The 21,883-nt window shown below is 43.5% G+C and overlaps 1 protein-coding gene across 4 annotated transcripts; it reads left to right on the top strand.

The window, feature by feature from the left end:
• The first annotated feature begins 345 nt into the window (after window positions 1-345).
• Window positions 346-21,341, top strand: LOC118400252 (kelch domain-containing protein 8A). Of its 4 annotated transcripts, none has more exons than XM_052473487.1 (8): window positions 346-478; window positions 10,598-11,019; window positions 11,213-11,423; window positions 11,862-12,026; window positions 12,401-12,619; window positions 15,238-15,339; window positions 18,356-18,504; window positions 18,760-21,341. In XM_052473487.1, the coding sequence occupies exons 2-8, from the start codon at window positions 10,855-10,857 to the stop codon at window positions 18,808-18,810; spliced, it is 1,062 nt and encodes a 353-aa protein (XP_052329447.1). In that variant the 5' UTR covers window positions 346-478; window positions 10,598-10,854; the 3' UTR covers window positions 18,811-21,341. The 4 variants fall into 4 exon arrangements, with proteins under 4 accessions (XP_052329447.1, XP_052329444.1, XP_052329445.1 ...); XM_052473484.1 differs by having other exon boundaries at window positions 366-637; XM_052473485.1 differs by lacking the exon at window positions 346-478 and adding an exon at window positions 650-1,168.
• The last annotated feature ends 542 nt before the right edge of the window (window positions 21,342-21,883 follow it).

Raw genomic sequence — 21,883 nt, 5'->3', positions numbered from 1 at the left:
AATATTAGATATAACATTTTATTGACACAATTCTGAAGAGCTATGTACTCACTATAAAATATTCATGCAGTGATTTGAGTTGAGTCGACTGAAGGCAATACATGTCAGTGATTTACTTTTTATGCTAAACATAAAAGTGTGTCAAAGTGCGATGTGGGTTATAGGTACAGCAGTCTCTTTCCGATTTCTACAGTTAATGTATGAATGACAATTAGTAGGCTACGGTGAAGGCAGAAATGTATACTTCAAGTGTGACCCACATAATGACGATGGATGGAAGTGGCTGGGTTTGTTTGAAAATGTGCGGTACCACAAGAGCCTGCCCGTTTCACAGCGAGGATAGAAGAGAGAGGGTGTGTCTATTAGGCTACTTGAGTGGCTTATTGCACTGAAACCTCTCTCCATCTCTCAGCCTGGCCAGGGGAAACGCCGACGGATAGAAGGCATGGGAGCACCTGGACCACGTAAAGATCGTAATGTAACTGAGAAGGATTCATATAAATATTGTCGCTTTTAATGTGACCGGCCGATCGTTTTGTGCGCCGCGTCCGCTTTGTGACCAACTTCTCTGGGGAGTGTGGGTGCACCTCTCGGTGTTCCGAAAACTCAGTCGCCGGAATCTCTACAGCCTCTTATTGTATGTGGGGTCTTCCTATTCCTAATAATAGCCTTACTTCTACACACAAAAGTTGTTTCAGTATACCAGTAATTTATTTTTGGTTTCCTGTGTCATTCAGACGAATTGCGGCGTAAATAAAACAACGTTGAATGGATATTGTAGGCTACAGAAACAACAAAGTTATTAGCATCCTTAACGTTGTTTTGTACATACTTCAGTGTATATTGCGCTGACTGGATACATTGTCATTCAATTTGATCATACAAGGCCTCAAATATTGATCGTGTTCATAAATCTTCTGTTTGAATTTATACCGCGTTCAGATCATGTCGGAAACTCGGGACGTCAGAGTTAAAATGAACGTAAGTTTTTTTACGAGCTTCCTATTGGTTGGTTCTGGTTTATCCCAAGTGTGAAACTCGGGATCCGAATCTTCCGCCTAGGTTTGCAAGTCGGACATTACGTCTTTCCGACATGATATACTTATGGAATCACCATACACTTCCGCTTATGCTCAATTACCCTGGGGATGAGATCCGTTTGAACGATGTGAGTATTAAAAGACTTTCAGGTCCTCATGATGCACCTTAATACAAAACAGATAAAAGTGTGCAATACATTCAGTAGATTATAAGCCTATTATTCATGGTGATACACCTATTATCTATTTTTATGTTCTAACTTGTTATTTTTTACAAGTGGTAAGATGATGATGAGGATTGTGATGATGATGATGATGGTGTTGTTGTGGTGGTTGTTGTTGTTGATAAAGATGATGATGACTGTACTTGTAGTGATGAGGAGAATGATGCTGAAGATAATGAATTATTCTGTCTGAAATGTCATCTGTTTGTTATGCTGTCTGAATGTCTCACCCCTAGCCCAATCGCACGCTATACAGCTAGGAGCAAGGCTGAGAGATCTGGGACACTCTCTGACCTGAATATAGACTGAAATCCCCTTCTCTCTTTTATTCTTGTCTCATCTCCTCCTTCTCACCTCCTCCTGTCCTCTCAGTGCTTATTGATTACTTACAATCATAAAAACCCTATAGATCAGTGGGCTTGTGCATTGAGCTACCCTATGGGATTTATGGTAAATTAATAAATATAAGATCAAGGCCAGAAATTAAATAGGGAGACCTGGTCCTGTAGGCTCTCGTTTCTCTCTCTCTCTCTCTCTCTCTCTCTCTCTCTCTCTCTCTCTCTCTCTCTCTCTCTCTCTCTCTCTCTCTCTCTCTCTCTCTCTCTCTCTCTCTCTCTCTCTCTCTCTCTCTCTCTCTCTCTCTCTCTCTCTCTCTCTCTCTCTCTCTCTCTCTCTCTCTCTCTCTCTCTCTCACACACACACATACACACACACACACACTAGTAATTAAGTATAAAACCCTAGGGATTGTGTCCCAGGCTTCCCAACCATCAATAACTCTACTTGTTCTTTATTGCTCTCTCAATAATCTCTCTCTTTCTCTACCTAGGCAAAACTCTCTCCTTTATCCCACTCCTCCTCAATACTCTCCTCATCTCTCTTTCCTTCTTTCTGCTCTCCCTGTCTGCACTCATGCCTTCTCCAGGCTGCCACGTTGGATAAAGTCATTCTAATGGGGCTCTTTCACATCAGCCAGTGTACTGAGTATCCGTGTGTCTCCAAGTGTGTATGCGTGTTTGTTCCCAGGGGGTAATGTGCAATATGTCTCAATTGAGTATACCGTCCAATGGCTTACATAACAGAATGCCTAAAGTATGTGTCCTCTGTTTTATGCCTTGATACCTACATGCATACATTTTATTCTAGAGGTCGGCCGATTATGATTTTTCAATGCTGATACTGTTACCGGTTATTGGAGGACAAAAAAAGCCGATAACGAGTAATCTCCCATTTTTATATATATATATATGTGTAATAATGACACTTACAACAATACTGAATGAACAATGAACACTTCTATTTTAACTTAATATAATACATATATAAAATCTAATCTCAAATAAACAATGAAACATGTTCAATTTGGTTTAAATAATGCAAAAACACAGTGTAGGAGAAGAAAGTAAAAGCACAATATGTGCCATGTAAAAACGCTAACGTTTAAGTTCCTTCCTCAGAACATGAGAACATATGAGTCTTCAATATTCCCAGGTAAGAAGTTTTAGGTTGTAGTTATTATAGGAATTATATAACAATTTCTCTCTATACCATTTGTATTTCATATGCCTTTGACTATTGGATGTTCTTATAGGCACTATAGTATTGCCAGCCTAATCTCGGGAGTTGATAGGCTTGAAGTCCTAAACAGTGCTGTGCTTCAAGCATTGCTAAGAGCTGCTGGCAAACGCAGGAAAGGGCAGTTTGAATGAATGCTTACGAGCCTGCTCCTGCCTACCGTCAGACTGCTCTATCAAATATCAAATCATAGACTTAATTATAATATAATAAACACACAGAAATATGAGCCTTAGGTCATTAATTTTCAATCATTAATTTTAATCTCTGAAACTGGAAACACTTATCTCTCTCACTAACTTTAAGCACCAACTGTCAGAGCAGCTCACAGATTACTGCACCTGTACATAGCCCACCTACAATTTAGCCCAAACCACTACCTCTTTCCCTACTGTATTTATTTTATTGATTTATTTATTTTGCTCCTTTGCACCCCATTATTTTTATTTCTACTTTGCACATTCTTCCACTGCAAATCTACCATTCCAGTGTTTTACTTGCTATATTGTATTTACTTTGCCACCATGGCCTTTTTTTGCCTTTACCCACCTTATCTCACCTCATTTGCTCACATCGTATATAGACTTGTTTATACTGTATTATTGACTGTATGTTTGTTTTGTGTCGAACTGCTTTGCTTTATCTTGGCCAGGTCGCAATTGTAAATGAGAACTTGTTCTCAACTGTCCTACCTGGTTAAATAAATGTGAAATAACAATAATAATCATAAAAAAATGAATATGGTAAAATCCAGAAACTATTATTTCGAAAACAAAACGTTTATTATTTCAGTGAAATACGGAACCGTTCCGTATTTTATCGAACGGGTGGCAACCTTAAGTCAACATATTGCTGTTACATTGCACAACCTTCAATGTTATGTCATAATTATGTAAAATTCTGGCAAATGAATTATAGTCTTTGTTAGGAAGAAATGGTCTTCACACAGTTCGCAACGAGCCAGGCGGCTCAAACTGCTGCATATACCCTGACTCTGTTGCACAGAACGCAAGAGAAGTGACACAATTTCCCTAGTTAATATTGCCTGAATTTCTTTTAACTAAATATACAGGTTTTAAAAAATATACTTGTGTATTGATTTTAAGAAAGGCATTGATGTTTATGGTTAGATACATTGGTGCAACGATTGTTCTCTTTTCGAGAATGCGCTTTTGTTAAATCATCACCAGTTTGACGAAGTTGAAGTATGTTGTGATTCGATGATAAATTAACAGGCACCGCATTGATTATATGCAACGCAGGACAAGCTAGTTAAACTAGTAATATCATCAACCATGTGTAGTTAACTAGTAATTATGTTTAGATTGATTTTTTTTTTATAAGATGAGTTTAATGCTAGCTAGCAACTTACCTTAGCTCCTTGCAGCCACCTGGTCCATTTGATGCTGCACTCGCGTAACAGGTGGTCAGCCTGCCACGCAGTCTCCTCGTGGATTGCAATGGAATTGGCCGTAAGTCTGTTAATTGGCCGAAAGAATGTCTCCCTATCTATGTTTTTGATGATTTAATTTGATTTAACTGCCACACCACCTTGCATCCGCTTGTGCTGCCTGTATGTACGCTGCTGGGTTGCTATGGAAACTATTGGTCTGCTTTTACAACAGCTGTTTACTCACATGCAGACAGCATACAAACACACACACACACAAGCGATGCCAGGAGGGCGAGACAGACATTAGCCTTTTAACAGAGAGAGATTGGATACTTACTTGGCCAACTATTCCTCCAACTCTGCCTCCACTCTGCCAACAATCTATCCCAACCCTGTAGATCTCCAGGACCAGGGTTGGTAATCACTAAGCTCGGAGTAGAGCAGCTCCAAGAGATGCATTTGTCTGTTAAGATGTAGAAGATGTTGCTAAGAGTCAACATCTGTCACTGTTAGTTAATGTGTTACTGTGTGTGATGATATTGGTACACTCATACTGTACAACATGTTGTGAAGGAAAGGGAACTGCGTCCTATCAACAGCGGAGCCATTTAAACTAAATCAAACATCAATATTGTTGTTATTGCAATGTTCATAGACAACAACAACAGCGAGGCACAAGGCAGGCACCATTTCGTTTGTCAGAAAGCGGGAGAGCATTGCTGATGCTAATGAATGCAATCAGAACAGAGTATGAAATTCTTCGAATCAACTTTTTTAATGATGAGAAGTAACGATGAGATTTTCTATATTTGGGCCTGTAGGGAGAATGTTCTTCTTGTTCTTGGTCTTGTAATAGGCAGTAATGTTAGCCTTCAGGGTGGTATGACGCTGTGAGAGACTGCCTCCCTGAAATGTACTGTATTAAAGCTGTGTAAACAACGAATAATAGCATGAGCAGTATACTGCAGTATAGCAAGCCCTCAAGTTGGTAAATCACTATGGTAAAACTGCTGTGAGGAGTAATGTATGAAAAGGTACTACATAAGCAGTTTTAACGTAGGTTTGATTCTATCCTCCTCTGGTCTCTGTCTGGGAGTTTGTCTAATGGGGCCAGTACTGTTATTGAAATGTGTTTGGCATGAGTCATCCACCTTATTGTGAACAGTCTTGTATGAGTGGAATAAAGCTGTGTTGGACTGTATTTACACTGAATGACCAGCAGTTTTATAGTGTTAGCAATGAGTGGCTCTCCTGGGTGTCAGTTCACTTTCAGCCCACCCCAGCATGAACACTGCTATTAGAGCAGGATTAAGACCTGTTACAAATAAACCTGACTACTACCTCACACACACACACACACACACACACACACACACACACACACACACACACACACACACACACACACACACACACACACACACACACACACACACACACACACACACACACACACACACACACACACACACACACACACACACACACACACACACACCCCTTGCTCTGACTCCACTGCTCACACTGCAGCGGTTCTGAGGTGTGGGGAGTAAAGCACTATTTGAATCCTGCAGGCTAATTGAATGTTAGTCGTTAAACAATCCCTTGCTTCACCCTGTAGGGAGAGAGAGAGAGAGTAAAAAAGGGGAGCGATAGGGGACAGATGGAGTGGGGGAGAGAGGAGAGACAATAGGGAGACCGTTGGGAATGTGCCATCACCACGATCAAACCAAGCTCCTTGTATTTGAAACATTAACTAATAGCTTTTCTGAGGATTACATTATAACTAAAGTTGGCAGTCGACTCGTGCCTATATAGGGATCGAAGGAGACTAACTAACTAATTAAAAGTATGAAAAGAGACTCATGCTGATTGTGAAATGACTTCCTTTGGGTGCTGGTGGGACTACTGTTGATCTCAAGCTGTTTAAGCAGTTCATTTAAAAAAAGATGTGGCGAAGCAAATCGGTTACTGATTGCAATTAATACGCTCTGCAAGGCACACCAGGAGAAAGCCATTCTGTCTCACTAACAAGACTCTGCCTGCCGGGGTCAGAGTGGAGAACAACACCACAGCTTTTATTTGCTCTTATGCTTTCCTTCTTTAATCCATTATTAAAACCAAACCAATAAATATACTGGCTGGCTGGCCATCTGTACCCTGGCCTCGCAACTCCAAAACATGTCACTGTTTCTATAGTAACCCACTCCTGTCCTCAAAAGTTACACAGTGGAGAATTATTTTTTTCTAAAAGAAGCGTCTATCTTTCTTTATTCTCTTTATGCATGCATGCATCCTTCCTTTTATTTGTCTATGGAGAGAGAGAGAGAGAGAGAGAGAGAGAGAGAGAGAGAGAGAGAGAGAGAGAGAGAGTATATCTGATGCTAGTTCTAGGCCCCAAGAAACAAAGAGATCTTCTGTTGGATCTGACAATTCATCTTTATGGTTGTACAGTCGTCTCAAATAAAACTGTGAAGGACCTCAGCATTACTTTGTTCTGACCTCTCTTTTGACAAACATATCAAGAATATTTCAAGGACAGCGTTTTCCATTTCCGTAACATTGCAGAAAAGCTAATCCATGCTTTTGTCATTTCTAGATTAGACTACTGGAGGGCTCTACTTTCCGGCTACCCGGATAAAGCCCTAAATAAACTTCAGTTAGTGCTAAACACGGCTTCTAGAATCTTGACTAGAACCAAAAAATGTGATCACATTTCTCCAGTGCTAGCCTCTCTACACTGGCTTCCTGTTAAGGCTAGGTTTTACTGCTAACCTGTAAAGCATGACATGGTGTTGCTCCTACCTATCTCTCCGATTTAGTCCTGCTGTACATACCTACACGTACGCTACGGTCACAAGACGCAGGCCTCCTTATTGTCCATAGAATTTCTAAGCAAACAGCCGGATGCAGGGCTTTCTCTTGTAGAGCTCCATTTTTATGGAATGGTCTGCCAATCCATGTGAGAGACGCAGACTTGGTCTCAACCTTGAAGTCTTTATTGAAGACTCATCTCTTCAATAGGTCCTATAATCAGCCTTGTCTCAGAGTAGTAAGTTGGTGGTTTGCGGATATCCTTTTAGTGGTGTTGGGGCTGTGCTTTGGCAAGGTGGGAGGGGTTATATCTTGCCTGGTTGGCCCTGTCTGGGGTATCGTCGGTCAGGGTCACGGTGTCTCCCGACCCCTCGTGTCTCAGCCTCCAGTATCTATGCTGAAATAGTTTGTGTCGGGGGGCTAGGGTCAGTCTGTTATAGCTGGTGTAATTCTCCTGTCTTATCTAGGACCATGCCTCAGGACTACCTGGCCTGTCCCCAGTCTACCTGGTCGTGCTGCTGCAGTTTCAACTGTTCTGCCTGCGGCTATGGAACCTTGACCTGTTCACCGGACGTGCTACCTTGGTCCCGGACCTGCTGTTTTCGACTCTGTCTCTCTACTGCACCTGCTGTCTCAAACTCTGAATGCTTGGCTATGAAAAGCCAACTGACATTTACTCCTGAGGTGCTGACCTGTTGCACCCTCTACAACCACTGTGATTATTATTATTTGACCCTGCTGGTCATCTAAGAACGTTTGAACATCTTGGCCATATACTGTTATAATCTCAACCTGGCACAGCCAGATGAGGATTGTCCACCCCTCAGAGCCTGGTTCCTCTCCAGGTTTCTTCCTAGGTTCTGGTCTTTCTATTATGTTTTTGCTAGCCACCGTGCTTCTACAGCTGCATTGCTTGTTGTTTGGTGTTTTAGGCTGGGTTTCTGTATAGCACTTTGTGACATCGGCTGATGTAAAAAGGGCTTTATAAATACATTTGATTGATTGAGAGATTGACTAACTAAACATCCATTGTTCAATGTGCCAAACTCACACAAGTTACCTCGCAGGAAAAAATACATACTGAAATAAGCCAATTATGTTTGAGTGATGTGGACCCAAGCACTTTGTCTACTAAAGGCTTTTTGTCAATGAAACCTAATGATATCCATGTTTTATATTACCCACCCACACTCTGTGTGATGTGTGGGGGTGTTAATGGGTTGTCAATGCTCAGTAGAAATAGATATTTTGTAAGTGATCCTGTGGCTACCAGGGTTTTAGATGTGGACACTTACGTAAATTACATTTGACTTTGTAGTCATTTACTGTAGCAGATGCTCTTATTTAAGATACTCTTTGAAAAGCAAGGGTTTCAGATGTTTTCAGAAGATGGGCAGGGACTCTGCTGTTCTAGGTTTAGGTGTAGAAGGGCCAAGTGACCAGAGTTGGCAGAAAGTGGTGCTAGAGTTGCAGTTGTCCAGGCCGGGGATGTCTGTGGCCCTTCCTCTGTGAGGTATGGTCATAACCTACGAATGTTGTAGAGCATGAACATGCAGGACCGAGTCACTGCTTTGATGTTTGCAGAGCACATGTTGGCCAGGGTCATGCCAAGGCTTTTTTAACTCTGGGAGGGGGACACTGTGGAGTTGATCCTCTCCACTACACCTGGTAGGAGCGGCCTGCCAGGTAGAATGCAATCCAAGAGTGTGCAGAACCTGAGACACCCAGCCCTGAGAGGGTGGAGAGGAGGATTGGATGGTTCACAGTGTCAAAGGCAGCGGATAGATCTAGGAGGATGAGAACAGTTGAGAGAGAGTCAACTTTGGCAGTGAGGAGAGTCTCATTGACACAGAGAAGAGCAGTCTGGGTTGAGTGACCCGTCCTGAAGCCTGGTTAGGGTAGCGAGAGAGATGATCAAAGACAGCATGCTCAAGTGTTTTGAAAAGAAAGAAGGAATACCGGTCTGTAGTTTGAGTCAGAGTGTTGTTGTTTTTTAAAGGGGAATGACTGCCAGTCGTCAGGGATAAGGTAAGTGAGGAAAGTGAGGAATGGGAGAAAGTCTCCAGGGAAGGGAAGAGGTGATGGGGTCAAGTGGGCAGGTTCTCGGGTGGACGGACCTCGCTAGTCGCAAGATTTCATCTGGAGAGAGAGGGGAGAAAGAGGTCAAGGCGCAGGGTAGTTCTGTGTGAGAGTGAACAGTGGATTCAATAGGCTGAGTGAATGAGGAGCAGATGTCGTTAAACTTCTTTTCAAAGAGGTTGACAAAGTCGTCCGCAGAGAGGGAGGAGGGAAAGGGAGGGGCGGAGGATGAAGGAGGGAGGAGAAGGTGGAAAAGAGTTTTCTCGGGTTAGAAGGTTATAATTTAGAGTAATACAAAGCGCATACAGAGCAACAGAAGGTAGAGAGGAGGGAGTGGAAGGTTGATAGGTCCTCTGGAAATGTAGTTTCCCTCCATTTTCACTCAGCTGCCCGCAACCCTGTTCTGGAAGCAGTGAGCCACTCAGACAATGTTTCAGGAGGGGAGGGCCAAGACGGGTAGGAGGAAAGGGGACAGTGCGAGTCATAGGATGCGGGAAGTGATGAGAGTAGGGTTGAAGAGGCAGAATCAGGAGAGAGGAGGGAGAAGGGTTTAGCAGAAGGGAGAGTTGATAGGATAAATGAGGAGAAAGTAGTGGGAGAGAGAGAGTGAATATTGCGACATGGTGCATGACCATCTGGGTAGGGGCTGAGTGGCTAGGGTTGGACAGAAAAGGAAAATAGTGATCAGAGACGTGGAGGGGGTTGCAGTGAGATTAGTAGGCGAACAGCATCTTGTAAAGATGAGGTCAAGCATATTGCCAGCCTTGTATGTGGGAGGGGACTGGCAAAGGGTGAGGTCAAAAGAGGCAAGAAGGGGAAACAGAGTTGGAAAGAAATTACTTGAAGGCAGATGTCAAGAGGTTGGTCTCCAGGGAACGAGTGACAGTGACAGCATGGAATTCAAATGAGGAGATGGACAGGTGAGTGAGGGAGAAAATAAAAAATCTCCACTTAGAAGAAACGAGTAGTTCTGTGCCACCACTGTGACGACCAGATGCTCTCGGACTATGAGAGAACACTGAGCTGATCCACCATGCGGCTGCTGCTGCTCAGTCACACTGTCTGTGTGGGTAGAAGAAATAGGTTACAGGCAATAACTAGACACGGAGAGAGAGGAGGAAGAGGGGGGGGGGGGCTGGTTGCCTGGTTACTGATGGATGTTTTCCTCTGCTTGTAAAGCCCAATTCATCCTGATTGTGTACACAGCTAAAGAGGGCCATGACACACACACACACACACACACACACACACACACACACACACACACACACACACACACACACACACAGCCAAAGGCCACAACAGAACATCCAATCTATTCAATAGTAAATAGCTGTAGGTTGCTTTGATTAGAAGCATCTGCTAAATGACCAGTGGGTCAGTGGGAACTTAGATAAGTACTCTTCTATTGGATTATATTACATTGTCTTTCCTGTTCCATACCAATCATCCTTCCCTCTCATTTCCTCCAGGACCTAGTACGAGCCGGTGGTCAACTCCAGGGAAAGAGCCTCCGTTTGGGCTTTGCTGACCTTGCTCCATCCACTATCTCTGGTCCTCCACCTAGTTCTTTGGATCTCCTGACAACACCACTCTCTCGACTCTTCCCGTTGACACGGCACTATACCCAGGGGTGCTAACCCTGTCCATCTCCATCTCTGGTTCCCTGGACCCACCTCTCCCTCACCTCTCCCCCAGCAACCCTTCCCCTCCCTGGTCCGAGATATAGATGTCTGTGCCCTCGGCCTTGGAGTTCCACTGGCAGAGCCTGGCTCGGCTGCCAAGCGGGCGTGTCTACCACTCCCTGGCGGAGGTGGGGGGGCAGATGTACATGCTGGGGGGCTGTGATGCTGCAGGGAGGCCCTCCCCAGCCCTGGAACTCTACTCTCCAGAGGTAGGTTGGAGCATACACACCTGCACGCACACACACACACACACAAACACACAACCCACACACACACAAACACACGACCCACACGCACACAAACACACAACGCACACAGGATTAAACACAGAACGCATCGGTTCAAACATTTACACAGGACTAATCGACCATGTAATTAATTACACTTTTTTGTTGTTTTCAGGAGGACCAGTGGTTAAGCTTGCCCCCCATGCCCACCCCTCGGGTGGGTGCGGCAGTGGCGGTGCTGGGCAAGCAGATCCTGGTGGTGGGTGGTGTGGGGGAGGACCAGCGCCCTCTCAAGGTTGTGGAGGTGTACAACACAGAGGAGGGGAGGTGGAGGAAGAGGAGCGCCCTCAGAGAAGCACTGATGGGGGTGGCCGTCACTGTAAAAGGTGTGTTGGGTAGGAGGTGGCTGTCGCTGTAAAAGGTGTGTTGGGTAGGAGGTGGCTGTCGCTGTGAAAGGTGTGTTGGGTAGGAGGTGGCTGTCGCTGTGAAAGGTGTGTAGGTGGGGGGGTGGCTGTCGTTGTGAAAGGTGTATAGGTGGGGGGGTGGCCGTCACTGTAAAAGGTGTGTTGGGTAGGAGGTGGCTGTCGCTGTGAAAGGTGTGTAGGTGGGGGGGTGGCTGTCGTTGTGAAAGGTGTATAGGTGGGGGGTGGTCGTTGTAAAAAGTGTGTAGGCTGGGAGGTGGCTGTCGCTGTGAAAGGTATGTAGGGTGGCGGGTGACACAAGGACATATATACTTGCATTCTGTACATGGCCAGATCCATGTTAATGGCTTAGTTTCTCACCTCTCACTCCTCCACCTTTCTCTCTCTCACCCTTCTCTGTAGATGGGCGTGCGTTGGCAGTGGGTGGTATGGGTTCAGACCTGCTCCCTCGTAGTATACTACAGCAGTATGACCTGAGGAAGAATGTGTGGGCACTACTGCCCCCTATGCCCACACCGCGATATGATGCTACAGCACACCTACTGGGCAACAAGATCTACGTGGCAGGTAAGGAAAGGGTATGCGTGTTTGGGTGTCTGTTCATGCTTGTGTGCGTGTTTGGGTGTCTGTTCATGCTTGTGTGTGTGTTTGGGTGTCTGTTCATGCTTGTGTGTGTGTTTGGGTGTCTGTTCATGCTTGTGTGTGTGTTTGGGTGTCTGTTCATGCATGTGTGTGTGTTTGGGTGTCTGTTCATGCTTGTGTGTGTGTTTGGGTGTCTGTTCATGCATGTGTGCGTGTTTGGGTGTCTGTTCATGCTTGTGTGTGTGTTTGGGTGTCTGTTCATGCATGTGTGCGTGTTTGGGTGTCTGTTCATGCTTGTGTGCGTGTTTGACAGTTTGCACGTATAATGTGTATACTAAGTGTGTGTGTGTTCGTTTTAGGTGGGCGTCAGTGTAAGCGCACGTTGAAGGTCTTTGAGGTATTTGATTCAGAGACACGGTCCTGGAGTACACTACCCAACATGCCGTGTAAACATTCGTACGGTGGCGTGTTCTGGGACAGTTCGGGGAGGCTGTGTCTGCTGGGCGGGCTAAGGAAGGGAGGGGGCCACCAGAGCTCCAAGTTCACCAAGAATGTCAACATCTTTGATACTAACCAGGGTAAGAAGCACAAAAAAAACACATACACAAAACACATACATATGCATTTAATTGCACTGATTTCCTCTCCAGGTACACAATAAAGTTATATTTCTCTCCAAATAAAAGCTAGGTGCATGCTGCATACACACACACACCTCAAAAAACGACTTATCTTCCGTCTCACAGAAAATGAATATCAAATGGTCAAATTGAAAAGAGACCAGGAAGAGAAAAGAGCCATACCCAGGTAAAAAATTGATAAGTCATTTTTCTATTGTTACCAGTCGAAGCCAAATGAAAGAAGCAGTGGGAGTCTGAATACTTATCTAACACCACGGTGAGAATGTCTGTCTGGCCAGCTGGCAGGCTGGCTGGGTTTTACTCCAGAGATATCAGATAGACATTTACAATACCTTCCTCGTTACCTTCCTCCTCACACACACACACACACACACACACACACACACACACACACACACACACACACACACACACACACACACACACACACACACACACACACACACAGTAAGCAATAAACAATGAGGCCCATTTACTCCCCCTCCCAATCTAATCTAAGTGGAGATGAGATGGGAGATGAGCTACAGTGAGGAGGGAGGGAGGTGTTTAAATTACAGGATTCAGAAACAGATTGTGTTATTATCTGCTTTCCTCCACAGATGGTCATGCTGTTTGCAACTCTCACACTGGGATATTATACTCTGTAGCTCACTCATTGTTAGATTTGCCCAGGAGACATTTATTTAGACATCTGAATATATGGCTCTGGATTGACCAAGAATTCAATGTCTTGACAGAATGTTGACAGAATGTTGACAGAAAATGTGTGTGCAAAATAGCAACAACAAGGAAGTCCTGTGGGAGAAAACAGCTTGTTAATGAGATGTCGAAGGAAAATGGCAAGAATCGTGCAAGCTAACAGGCAGGCAAATAACGGCGCAGAATAGTGGTGTGCAGAACGGCATCTCAAAACGCACAACTCGCCAGTCCTTGTCACGGATGGGCTATTGCAGACCATACCAGGTTCCACTCCTGTTGAGGAGTGGAAAAACATTCCCTGGTCCATTGAATCCCCGTTCCTGTTGCGCCATGCTGATGGCAGAGTCAGGATTTGGCATAAGCAGCATGAGTCCATGGCCCCATCCTGCCTTGTGTCAACGGCACAGGCTGGTGGTGGTGTAATGGTGTATGGAATGTTTTCCTGGCACACATTAAGTACCTTGATTCCAATTGAGTTTTCTTGCCCCAGAGAATTTGGGCTGTTCTGGAGACAAAGGGGGGTCAGACCCGATACTAGATGGTTGTACCTAATAATAAACTGGCCACTGAGTGTAGATTACATTGGTAAAAGTAGAATATTAAAATGACTCCAATATACAAAGACAGACATTGTGTAATATGACATAACTCATAACAAATTAGAGCAGCGAATGATCTAGTATCCAGAATTGGGTTCTCCATGTCTGACTGTAGCTCATCATGATCTGTTCAATGGAAAACCACTAACTACCAAAGCCTCTACAAAACTGTAGAAAATACATCACACTAATGCACACTCTCTGTATACAAGATACACTCACACACAGCCCAGCACATACATTAACTACACAACTGCAATATCTCCAGTCCCTTCTAGTTCAGCTATCTGTAGTAGAGCAACTAAACTCTCTGAACCGTTCTTCCCGCTAGTGTGTTAGTGTGTGCCCCTCCCTCTGAATCTGAAGGAAAAAGGGAACTTAGTGCTGAATATGATATGTTTTAAAAAGTTACTTGGAGGAAGCCCCTGAGAGTGCCAGCCAGCCAACACTTCAACAACAAAGGCCCTGGCAGTGAGTCTCAGAGCAGTGTGCCCGTCGCCAGCTGTGCTCTGCCTTATTCCCTTTCAAGCTCAAATATGGGCTGGATTGGCAACAGTTCATTAACAAAGTGCTTTTATCTGCTCTGGTTATGTTTTCGTCTCTGTGTCTCCCTCTCTTTCTCCCTCTGTATTTCTCTTCCTCTCTCTCTGTGGAGCTGATTGTGAAGTCAGAGACACTAAACTCACGCAGGCTTGGGTTTCTTACAGACAACATAAAAGCTTTAAAAGAGTCTTTGAAAAAGAAAAAAATCTCCCTAGTCGCTGTTTCTCTGAAATAGTTTCACTGTCTTTAGCAGCACAAATGTTTGCCTAAGTAGAACTGTAAATAATATGCCAATTTACTGTAATAGTCATCCCCTGCCAGACTGCTGGAGGAAAATAAATTGTTTTTCTCCTTTGCAATTGAAGTGTTCAGATTGGATGGTTTTACAGGAAATGTACCCTATTTTCTTATTTCCAATATCTGGGGCCATGACCTGGTAGCTTGGTGTGTATGTGGACATTTGTATTCAAGGTGCACACTGTATTTCTTATTGAGTTGTGGTGCCACCAGCATTCAGGCACACACCAAATTGTAACTTGCAGAATTAAAAAAACAAATGGAAAAAATAAAATTGTCACCTTGCTGGAGTTTTATGCAGTGGTCAATGTTGATTGTATACACACTTCCCTGCCTCCCCCACCCTCATTAAAATGTGGTTTACACTTGCACTCACACACACACACTCTGACATCGTCCTCTCCTGTCTCCCTCCAGGGTTGTGGTTGAAGTCAGAAGACACGGTGGCCATGAAGACTAAGAGGGCTGACTTTGCCTCATCTTTCCTCAGTGGCAGGATGGTCGTAGCAGGAGGACTCGGTGAGGGAGTGTGAATGTGTGTCTATATGTGCTCATATATGTGTGTTTTTGTTGAACGTTAGTTGGTCATGACAATGTGTGATGACCATACAGTGCATTCAGAGAGTATTCAGACCCCTTGACTTTTTCCACATTTTGTTACGCTACAACCTCATTGTAAAATGGATGAAATAAAATTTAAAAAATACTCATCAATCTACACACAATACCCCATGTTAACAAAGTCAAACAGTTTTTTAGAAACTTTTGCTATTTTATAAAAACAAAATAACAGAAATACCTTATTTACATAAGTATTCAGACCCTTTGCTATGAGACTCGAAAATTGAGCTTAGGTGCATCTTGTTTCCATTGATCATCCTTGAGATGTTTCTACAACTTGATTGGAGTCCACCTGTGGTAAAATGATTGGACATGATTTGGTAAGGCACACACCGGTCTAAATAAAGTCCCACAGTTGACAGTGCATGTCAGAGCAAAAACCAAGCCATGAGGTCGAGGGGATTGTCCATAGAGCTCCGAGACAGGATTGTGTCGAGGCACAGATCTGGGGAAGGGTACCAAAAAAGGTCAGAGAGGTTTGGACATGATTTGAGCAAGAACCCGATGGTCACTCTGACAGAACTCTAGAGTTCCTCTGCAGAGATAGGAGAACCTTTCAGAAGGACAACCATCTCTGCAGCACTCCATCAAACAGGCCTTTATGGTAGAGAGCCAGACAGAAGACAGAAGACACTCCTCAGTAAATGACAGCCCGCTTGACAGGACTCTCAGAACATGAGAAACAAGATTATCTGGTCTGATGAAACCAAGATTGAACTCTTTGGTCTGAATGCCAAACGTCACGCTTGGAGGAAACCTGGCACCATCTTCACGGTGAAGCATTGTGGTGGCAGCATTGTGCTGTGGGGGTGTTTTTCAGTGACAGAGACTGGGAGACTAGTCAGGACCGAGGGAAAGATGAACGGAGCAAAGTACAGAGAGATCCTTGATGAAAACCTGCTCCAGAGCACTCAGGACCTCAGACTGGGGCGAAGGTTCACTTTCCAACTGGACAAAGACCCTGAGCACACAGCCAAGACAACGCAAGAGTGGCTTCAGGACAAGTCTCTGAATGTCCTTGAGTGGCCAAGCTAGAGCCCGGACTTGAACCCGATTGAACATCTCTAGAGAGACCTGAAAATGCCTCTGCAGCGACGCTTCCCATCCAACCTGACAGAGCTTGTGAGGATCTGCAGAGAAGAATGGGAGAAACTCCCCAGATACAGTTGTGCGAATCATGTAAAGTCATACCCAAGAAGACTCTAGGCTGTAATCGCTGCCAAAGTGCTGAGTAAAGGGTCTGAATACTTACAGTACCAGTCAAAAGTTTGGACACACTGACTTTTTCTGCATTGTAGAATAATAGTGAAGACATCCAAACTATGAAATAACACATGGAATCATGTAGTAACCAAAAAGGTGTTAAACAAAGATTCTTCAAAGTAGCCACCCTTCGCCTTGATGTCAGCTTTGCACACTCTTGGCATTCTCTCAACCAGCTTCATGAGGAATGCTTTCCCAAAAGTATTGAAGGAGTTCCCACATATGCTGAGCACTTGTTGGCTATTTTTCCTTCACTTTGCGGTCAACTCATTCCAAACCATCTCAATTGGGTTGAAGTTGGGTGAATGTGGAGGCCAGGTCATCTGATGCAGCACTCCATCACTCTTTTTCTTGGTCAAATAGCCCTTACACAGCCTGGAGGTGTGTTTTGTGTCATTGTCGTGTTGAACAAATGATTGTCCCACTAAGCGCAAACCAGATGGGATTGCATCTCGCAGCAGAATGCTGTGGTAGCCATGCTGGTTAAGTGTGCCTTGAATTCTAAATAAATCACTGACAGTGTCCCCAGCTAAGCACCCCCACACCATCTCCTCCTCCATGCTTGACGGTGGGAACCAGACATGTGGAGATCATCCGTTCACCAACTCTGCGTCTCACAAAGACACGGTGGTTGGAACCAAACATCTCCAATTTGGACTTATCAGACCAAAGGACAGATTTCCACCGGTCTAATGTCCATTGCTCGTGTTTCTTGGCCCAAGCAAGTATTTTCTTATTATTGGTGTCCTTTGGTAGTGGTTTCTTTGCAGCAATTAGTCCACGAAGGCCTGATTCATGTAGTCTCCTCTGAAAAGTTGATGTTGAGATTTGTCTGTTACTTGAACTTTGTGAAGCATTTATTTAGGCTGCAATCTGAGGTGCAGTTAACTCTAATGAACTTATCCTCTGCAGCAGAGGTACGTAACTCTGGGTCTTCCTTTCCTGTGGCAGTCCTCATGAGAGCCAGTTTCATCATAACGCTTGATGGTTTTTGTTACTGCACTTGAAGAACCTTTCAAAGTTCTTGAAATGTTCCAAATTGCCTGTCCTTCATGTCTTAAAGTCATGATGGACTGTTGTTTCTATTTGCTTGTTTGAGCTGTTATTGTCATAAATGGACTTGGTCTTTTACCAAATATCTTCTGTATACCACCCCTACCTTGTCACAACACAACTGATTGGCTCAAATGCATTAAGGAAAGAAATTCCACAAATGAACTTTTAACAAGATACACCTGTTAATGGAATTGCATTCCAAGTAACTACCTCATGAAGATGGTTGAGAGAATGCCAAGAGTGTGCAAAGCTGTCATCAAGGCAAAGGGTGGCTACTTTGAAGAATCTCAAATATAAATAATATTTTGATCTGTTTAACACTTTTTTGGTTACTACATGATTCCATATGTGTTATTTAATAGTTTTGATGTCTTCACTATTATTATACAATGTAGAATATAGTCAAAAAAGGTTTTTGCTTTGTCATTATGGGGTATTGAGTGTAGATTGGAGATTTTTATTTTTTTTATCAATTTTAGAATTAGGCTGTAACGTGGCAAATGTGGAAAAAATCAAGGGGTCTGAATAATGTACTATCGAATGCACTGTATATTGACTGTATGAACACCGTATGATGACCGTGCGTGGTCCCCAGGTCACCAGCCTTCAGTTCTGGACACGGTGGAAGCCTTCCACCCTCAGAAGAGGAAGTGGGAGAGACTGGCTCCCATGGCAATGGCGCGATGCTCTGCCTCGTCCATCGTCATCAGGGACCGCTTGCTGGTGGTGGGAGGAGTCAACCAGGTGCTGGAATATTGCTGTGCTTGTTGTCACACACACACACACACACACACACACACACACACACACACACACACACACACACACACACACACACACACACACACACACACACACACACACACACACACACACACACACACACACACACACACACACACACACACACACACACACACACACACACACACACACACACACACACACACACACACACACTCGCCATTTACTATCTGTCTCTGTCTAACTGTCTTTAAGGTCCCTAGTTCAGCCCATGAGATCCTGTATGTGAAAGAGGAGTGTCTGTAGGCTAGAGGACATGAGCCTTACAGGATGATTGACAGCAGGATGACCACAAGAAGATTCTGAATTCTAGAACATTCTATTCAAAATCAGTGGTTACAGTGCTTTCATAATGGCTGCTGGTCTGGGACAAGTGCAATATGTTTCCTAAGATCTACAGAGGAAAAGAAAGGATGGGGAAATAATGCCACAAACACAGAACAGTGCCCTCTCCTGGGTTGTCTATGCACACTCAACTCCAACACACAGTGAGAGAACTGATATCACACAGGCTACACACACAGAGAATAGATCCCAATTATCACCATACTGACTCACATCGTACAAAATATTCTACACCAGGGATGGCCAACTTTGATGGGCGTAGGCCCACTAAAAATCTGAACTCATCATGAGGGGCTGTAGTTACTCGCGGGTCTGCGTACCCACGTGGGCACAACCACATTTCGAAATTGCGCCTTGTGTATTCTAAAAAAAAAAGGTAGCCAGTTGCACATCCCGGTTCTACACACACGAGGAGCTGGCTTTCTCTGTAAATAAGTTATTCAGAAGAGTTTTAGTAATGTAAAGATTCCTCTTCACTGTGTGTGATCTCCCTATAGAGATTCTCAAAGTATTCAATATTTTTTTTACTTTTGCATCTATTGTTGTAGATTTACTGCTTGCCTTGCCTTAAATGTTTTTAACTGGACATATAGATGTGATCTTAACAGGGAGTAAAGACTAGAGCAAGGTAATACATTTTGTATTGTTACTGAGATAAATACTGTTTATTTGTTGTGTATGAAATGTGTGCAGTTTGTCAACAGTTTGATATTCCCTACTGTAGATGCAAGTGACATGTTAGTGTACACCCATCTCTAAGACCTAAGTTAGCCAACTCCGGACATACAGTACAGTACAGTATGCAGTCGCTTGGAAGAGCATGAAGACATGCACTTAACTGGAGTGTGCATATAGCATGCATGCAGACATAGCATGCATATATCTGGAGCAAGTCAAAATAATGTATATGAATTAACTGCACTACTGAAACAGAGTGTGCAATCATCAGGAGTTGACTATACCCACTGATGGAGGCCGCTGAGGGGAGGACTGGAATGGCTGGAATGGACAGAATGTATTGGTATCAAACACAACCATGATACCATTCCATTTACTCCATTCCAGCCATTATTATGATCCATCCTCCCATCAGCAGCCTCCACTGAAACCTACATATTTGAATGGGTTGCCTATGGATTGCTATGGCAATAGGAATTATATAGGTGTGAGAAGGTTAATCATGTCATGTCTGGTTTAAAGTATATATCAAATGATGTATGTTCTTTAATCCTATTTAAGATCTGTTGCTCTTTTTAAAATCCCCATTTAAAAAATATATGTTATACTCGTGATTACATGCAATACTGGTTTTCGGTTCATCTGTTTTGGTTTGTAATTAGTGCACTGTGTATTGACAATTGATTTCTGTCAAATGTACGTATTAATGAATAGCTTCATTCTCAGGATGTTATTAAAAAGCACAAACTACTGGATGAATACTTCTACAGTAAGTATGGCTTCAATGAGGTATTCTTCTAACTTGATTAGAAAGTAAAACAAAAGAAGCTTAACAAAATAATTCCATGGAGTGCATCCACTTCCGACCTGTATGTAGAATTCTTCTATATCATTCTTGTTTCATTCTTATTCTGTACTGTTAGATTTCAGTGCAGCCTTTTATATTATTGTCCATAACCTGTTGTTAAGGAAACTTTTCATCCTCTGCCATATCATGGATTCAGAGCTACAATGAATTCGGAAAGTATTCAGACACCTTGACTTTTTCCACATTTCGTTACATTACAGTCTTATTCTAAAAAGGATTCAATTGTTTTTTTTGCGCTCATCAACCTACACACAATACCTCATAATCACAAAGCAAAAACAGGGTTTTAGAAACGTTTGCAAATGTATTAAACATATATAAACAGAAATACCTTATTTACATAAGTATTCAGACCCTTTGCTCTGAGACTCAAAATTGAGCTCAGGTGCATCCTGTTTCCATTGATCATCCTTGAGATCTTTCTACAACTTGATTGGAGTCCACCTGTGGTAAATTCAGTTGATTGGATATGATTTGGAAAGACACACCTGTTTATATAAGGTCTACAGTTGACAGTGCATGTCAGAGCAAAAACCAAGCCATGAGGTTGAAGGAATTGTCCGTAGAGGTCCGAGACAGGACTGTGTCGAGGCACAGATCTGGGAGAGGGTACCAAAAATATCTGCAGTATTTTTTGGTACCTTCAGCAAAGGGTGGCTACTTTGAAAAATCACAAATATAATATATATTCCTCATAAAGCTGGTTGAGAGAATGCCAAGAGTGTGCAAAGCTGTCATCAAGGCAGAGGGTGGCTACTTTGAAGAATCTTTGTTTAACACTTTTTTGGTTACTTCATGATTCCATATGTGTTATTTCATAGTGTTAATGTCTTCACTATTATTCTACAATGCAAAAAATAGTAAAAAATAAAGAAAAAACCTTGAATGAGTAGGTGTTCTAAAACTTTTGACCAGTAGTGTATGATGATGATTCAACCATATTATCAGGTTTGAAGGAAAGACCCAGGTGCAGACAGTGTGTAAGTAAACAGGAGACAAAGGGCTGTGAGACATGGGTTTAACTCTGCACATATGAAAGGTAGGATGTATATGAAGGTAACAGAAGACGAACAGCAGAGGGGCTAATGATTTTGGAGATGGGAAACGGGCCAATAAACCGAGGGTATAGATTGTGGGATTCCACCCGGAGGGGCAAATTCTGGGTGGACAGCCATACCTTCTGCCCAAGACGATACCGGAGAGCCGGGGTCCGGTGGCGATTCGTTAATCGTCGATACCTGGAGGTGGTGTTGCCATCAGATGGTGGAAGCCCCGTGACAACGTCCAGGGAGATGTGAGACCAGAGACGGTGAGGGACAGGCAGAGGTTGGAAGAAATGAGCCGGAGTCGAGGAGTCTTGTTTGTGCATAAACCATGCAAGCGGTGACAAATGAGAGACATCAGGGACACTGGGGTTCGGCTGGGAAT

This window comes from Oncorhynchus keta, chromosome 21 (genome assembly GCF_023373465.1).
Source record: "Oncorhynchus keta strain PuntledgeMale-10-30-2019 chromosome 21, Oket_V2, whole genome shotgun sequence".
NCBI classification, from domain to species: domain Eukaryota; kingdom Metazoa; phylum Chordata; class Actinopteri; order Salmoniformes; family Salmonidae; genus Oncorhynchus; species Oncorhynchus keta.
The sequence above is the reverse complement of the archived record's forward strand: the minus strand, read 5'-3'. Positions and strand labels throughout refer to the sequence as shown.

What these genes read in the sequence shown, in the direction of transcription:
- LOC118400252 (XM_052473487.1), top strand. Translation starts at nt 10,855, where the DNA reads ATGTCTGTGCCCTCGGCCTTGGAGTTCCACTGGCAGAGCCTGGCTCGG. An exon ending in CATCTTTGATACTAACCAGG is followed by an intron (nt 12,620 to 15,237) that starts GTAAGAAGCACA and finishes GTCTCCCTCCAG; the next exon opens with GGTTGTGGTTGAAGTCAGAA. An exon ending in TGGTGGGAGGAGTCAACCAG is followed by an intron (nt 18,505 to 18,759) that starts GTGCTGGAATAT and finishes ACTGTCTTTAAG; the next exon opens with GTCCCTAGTTCAGCCCATGA.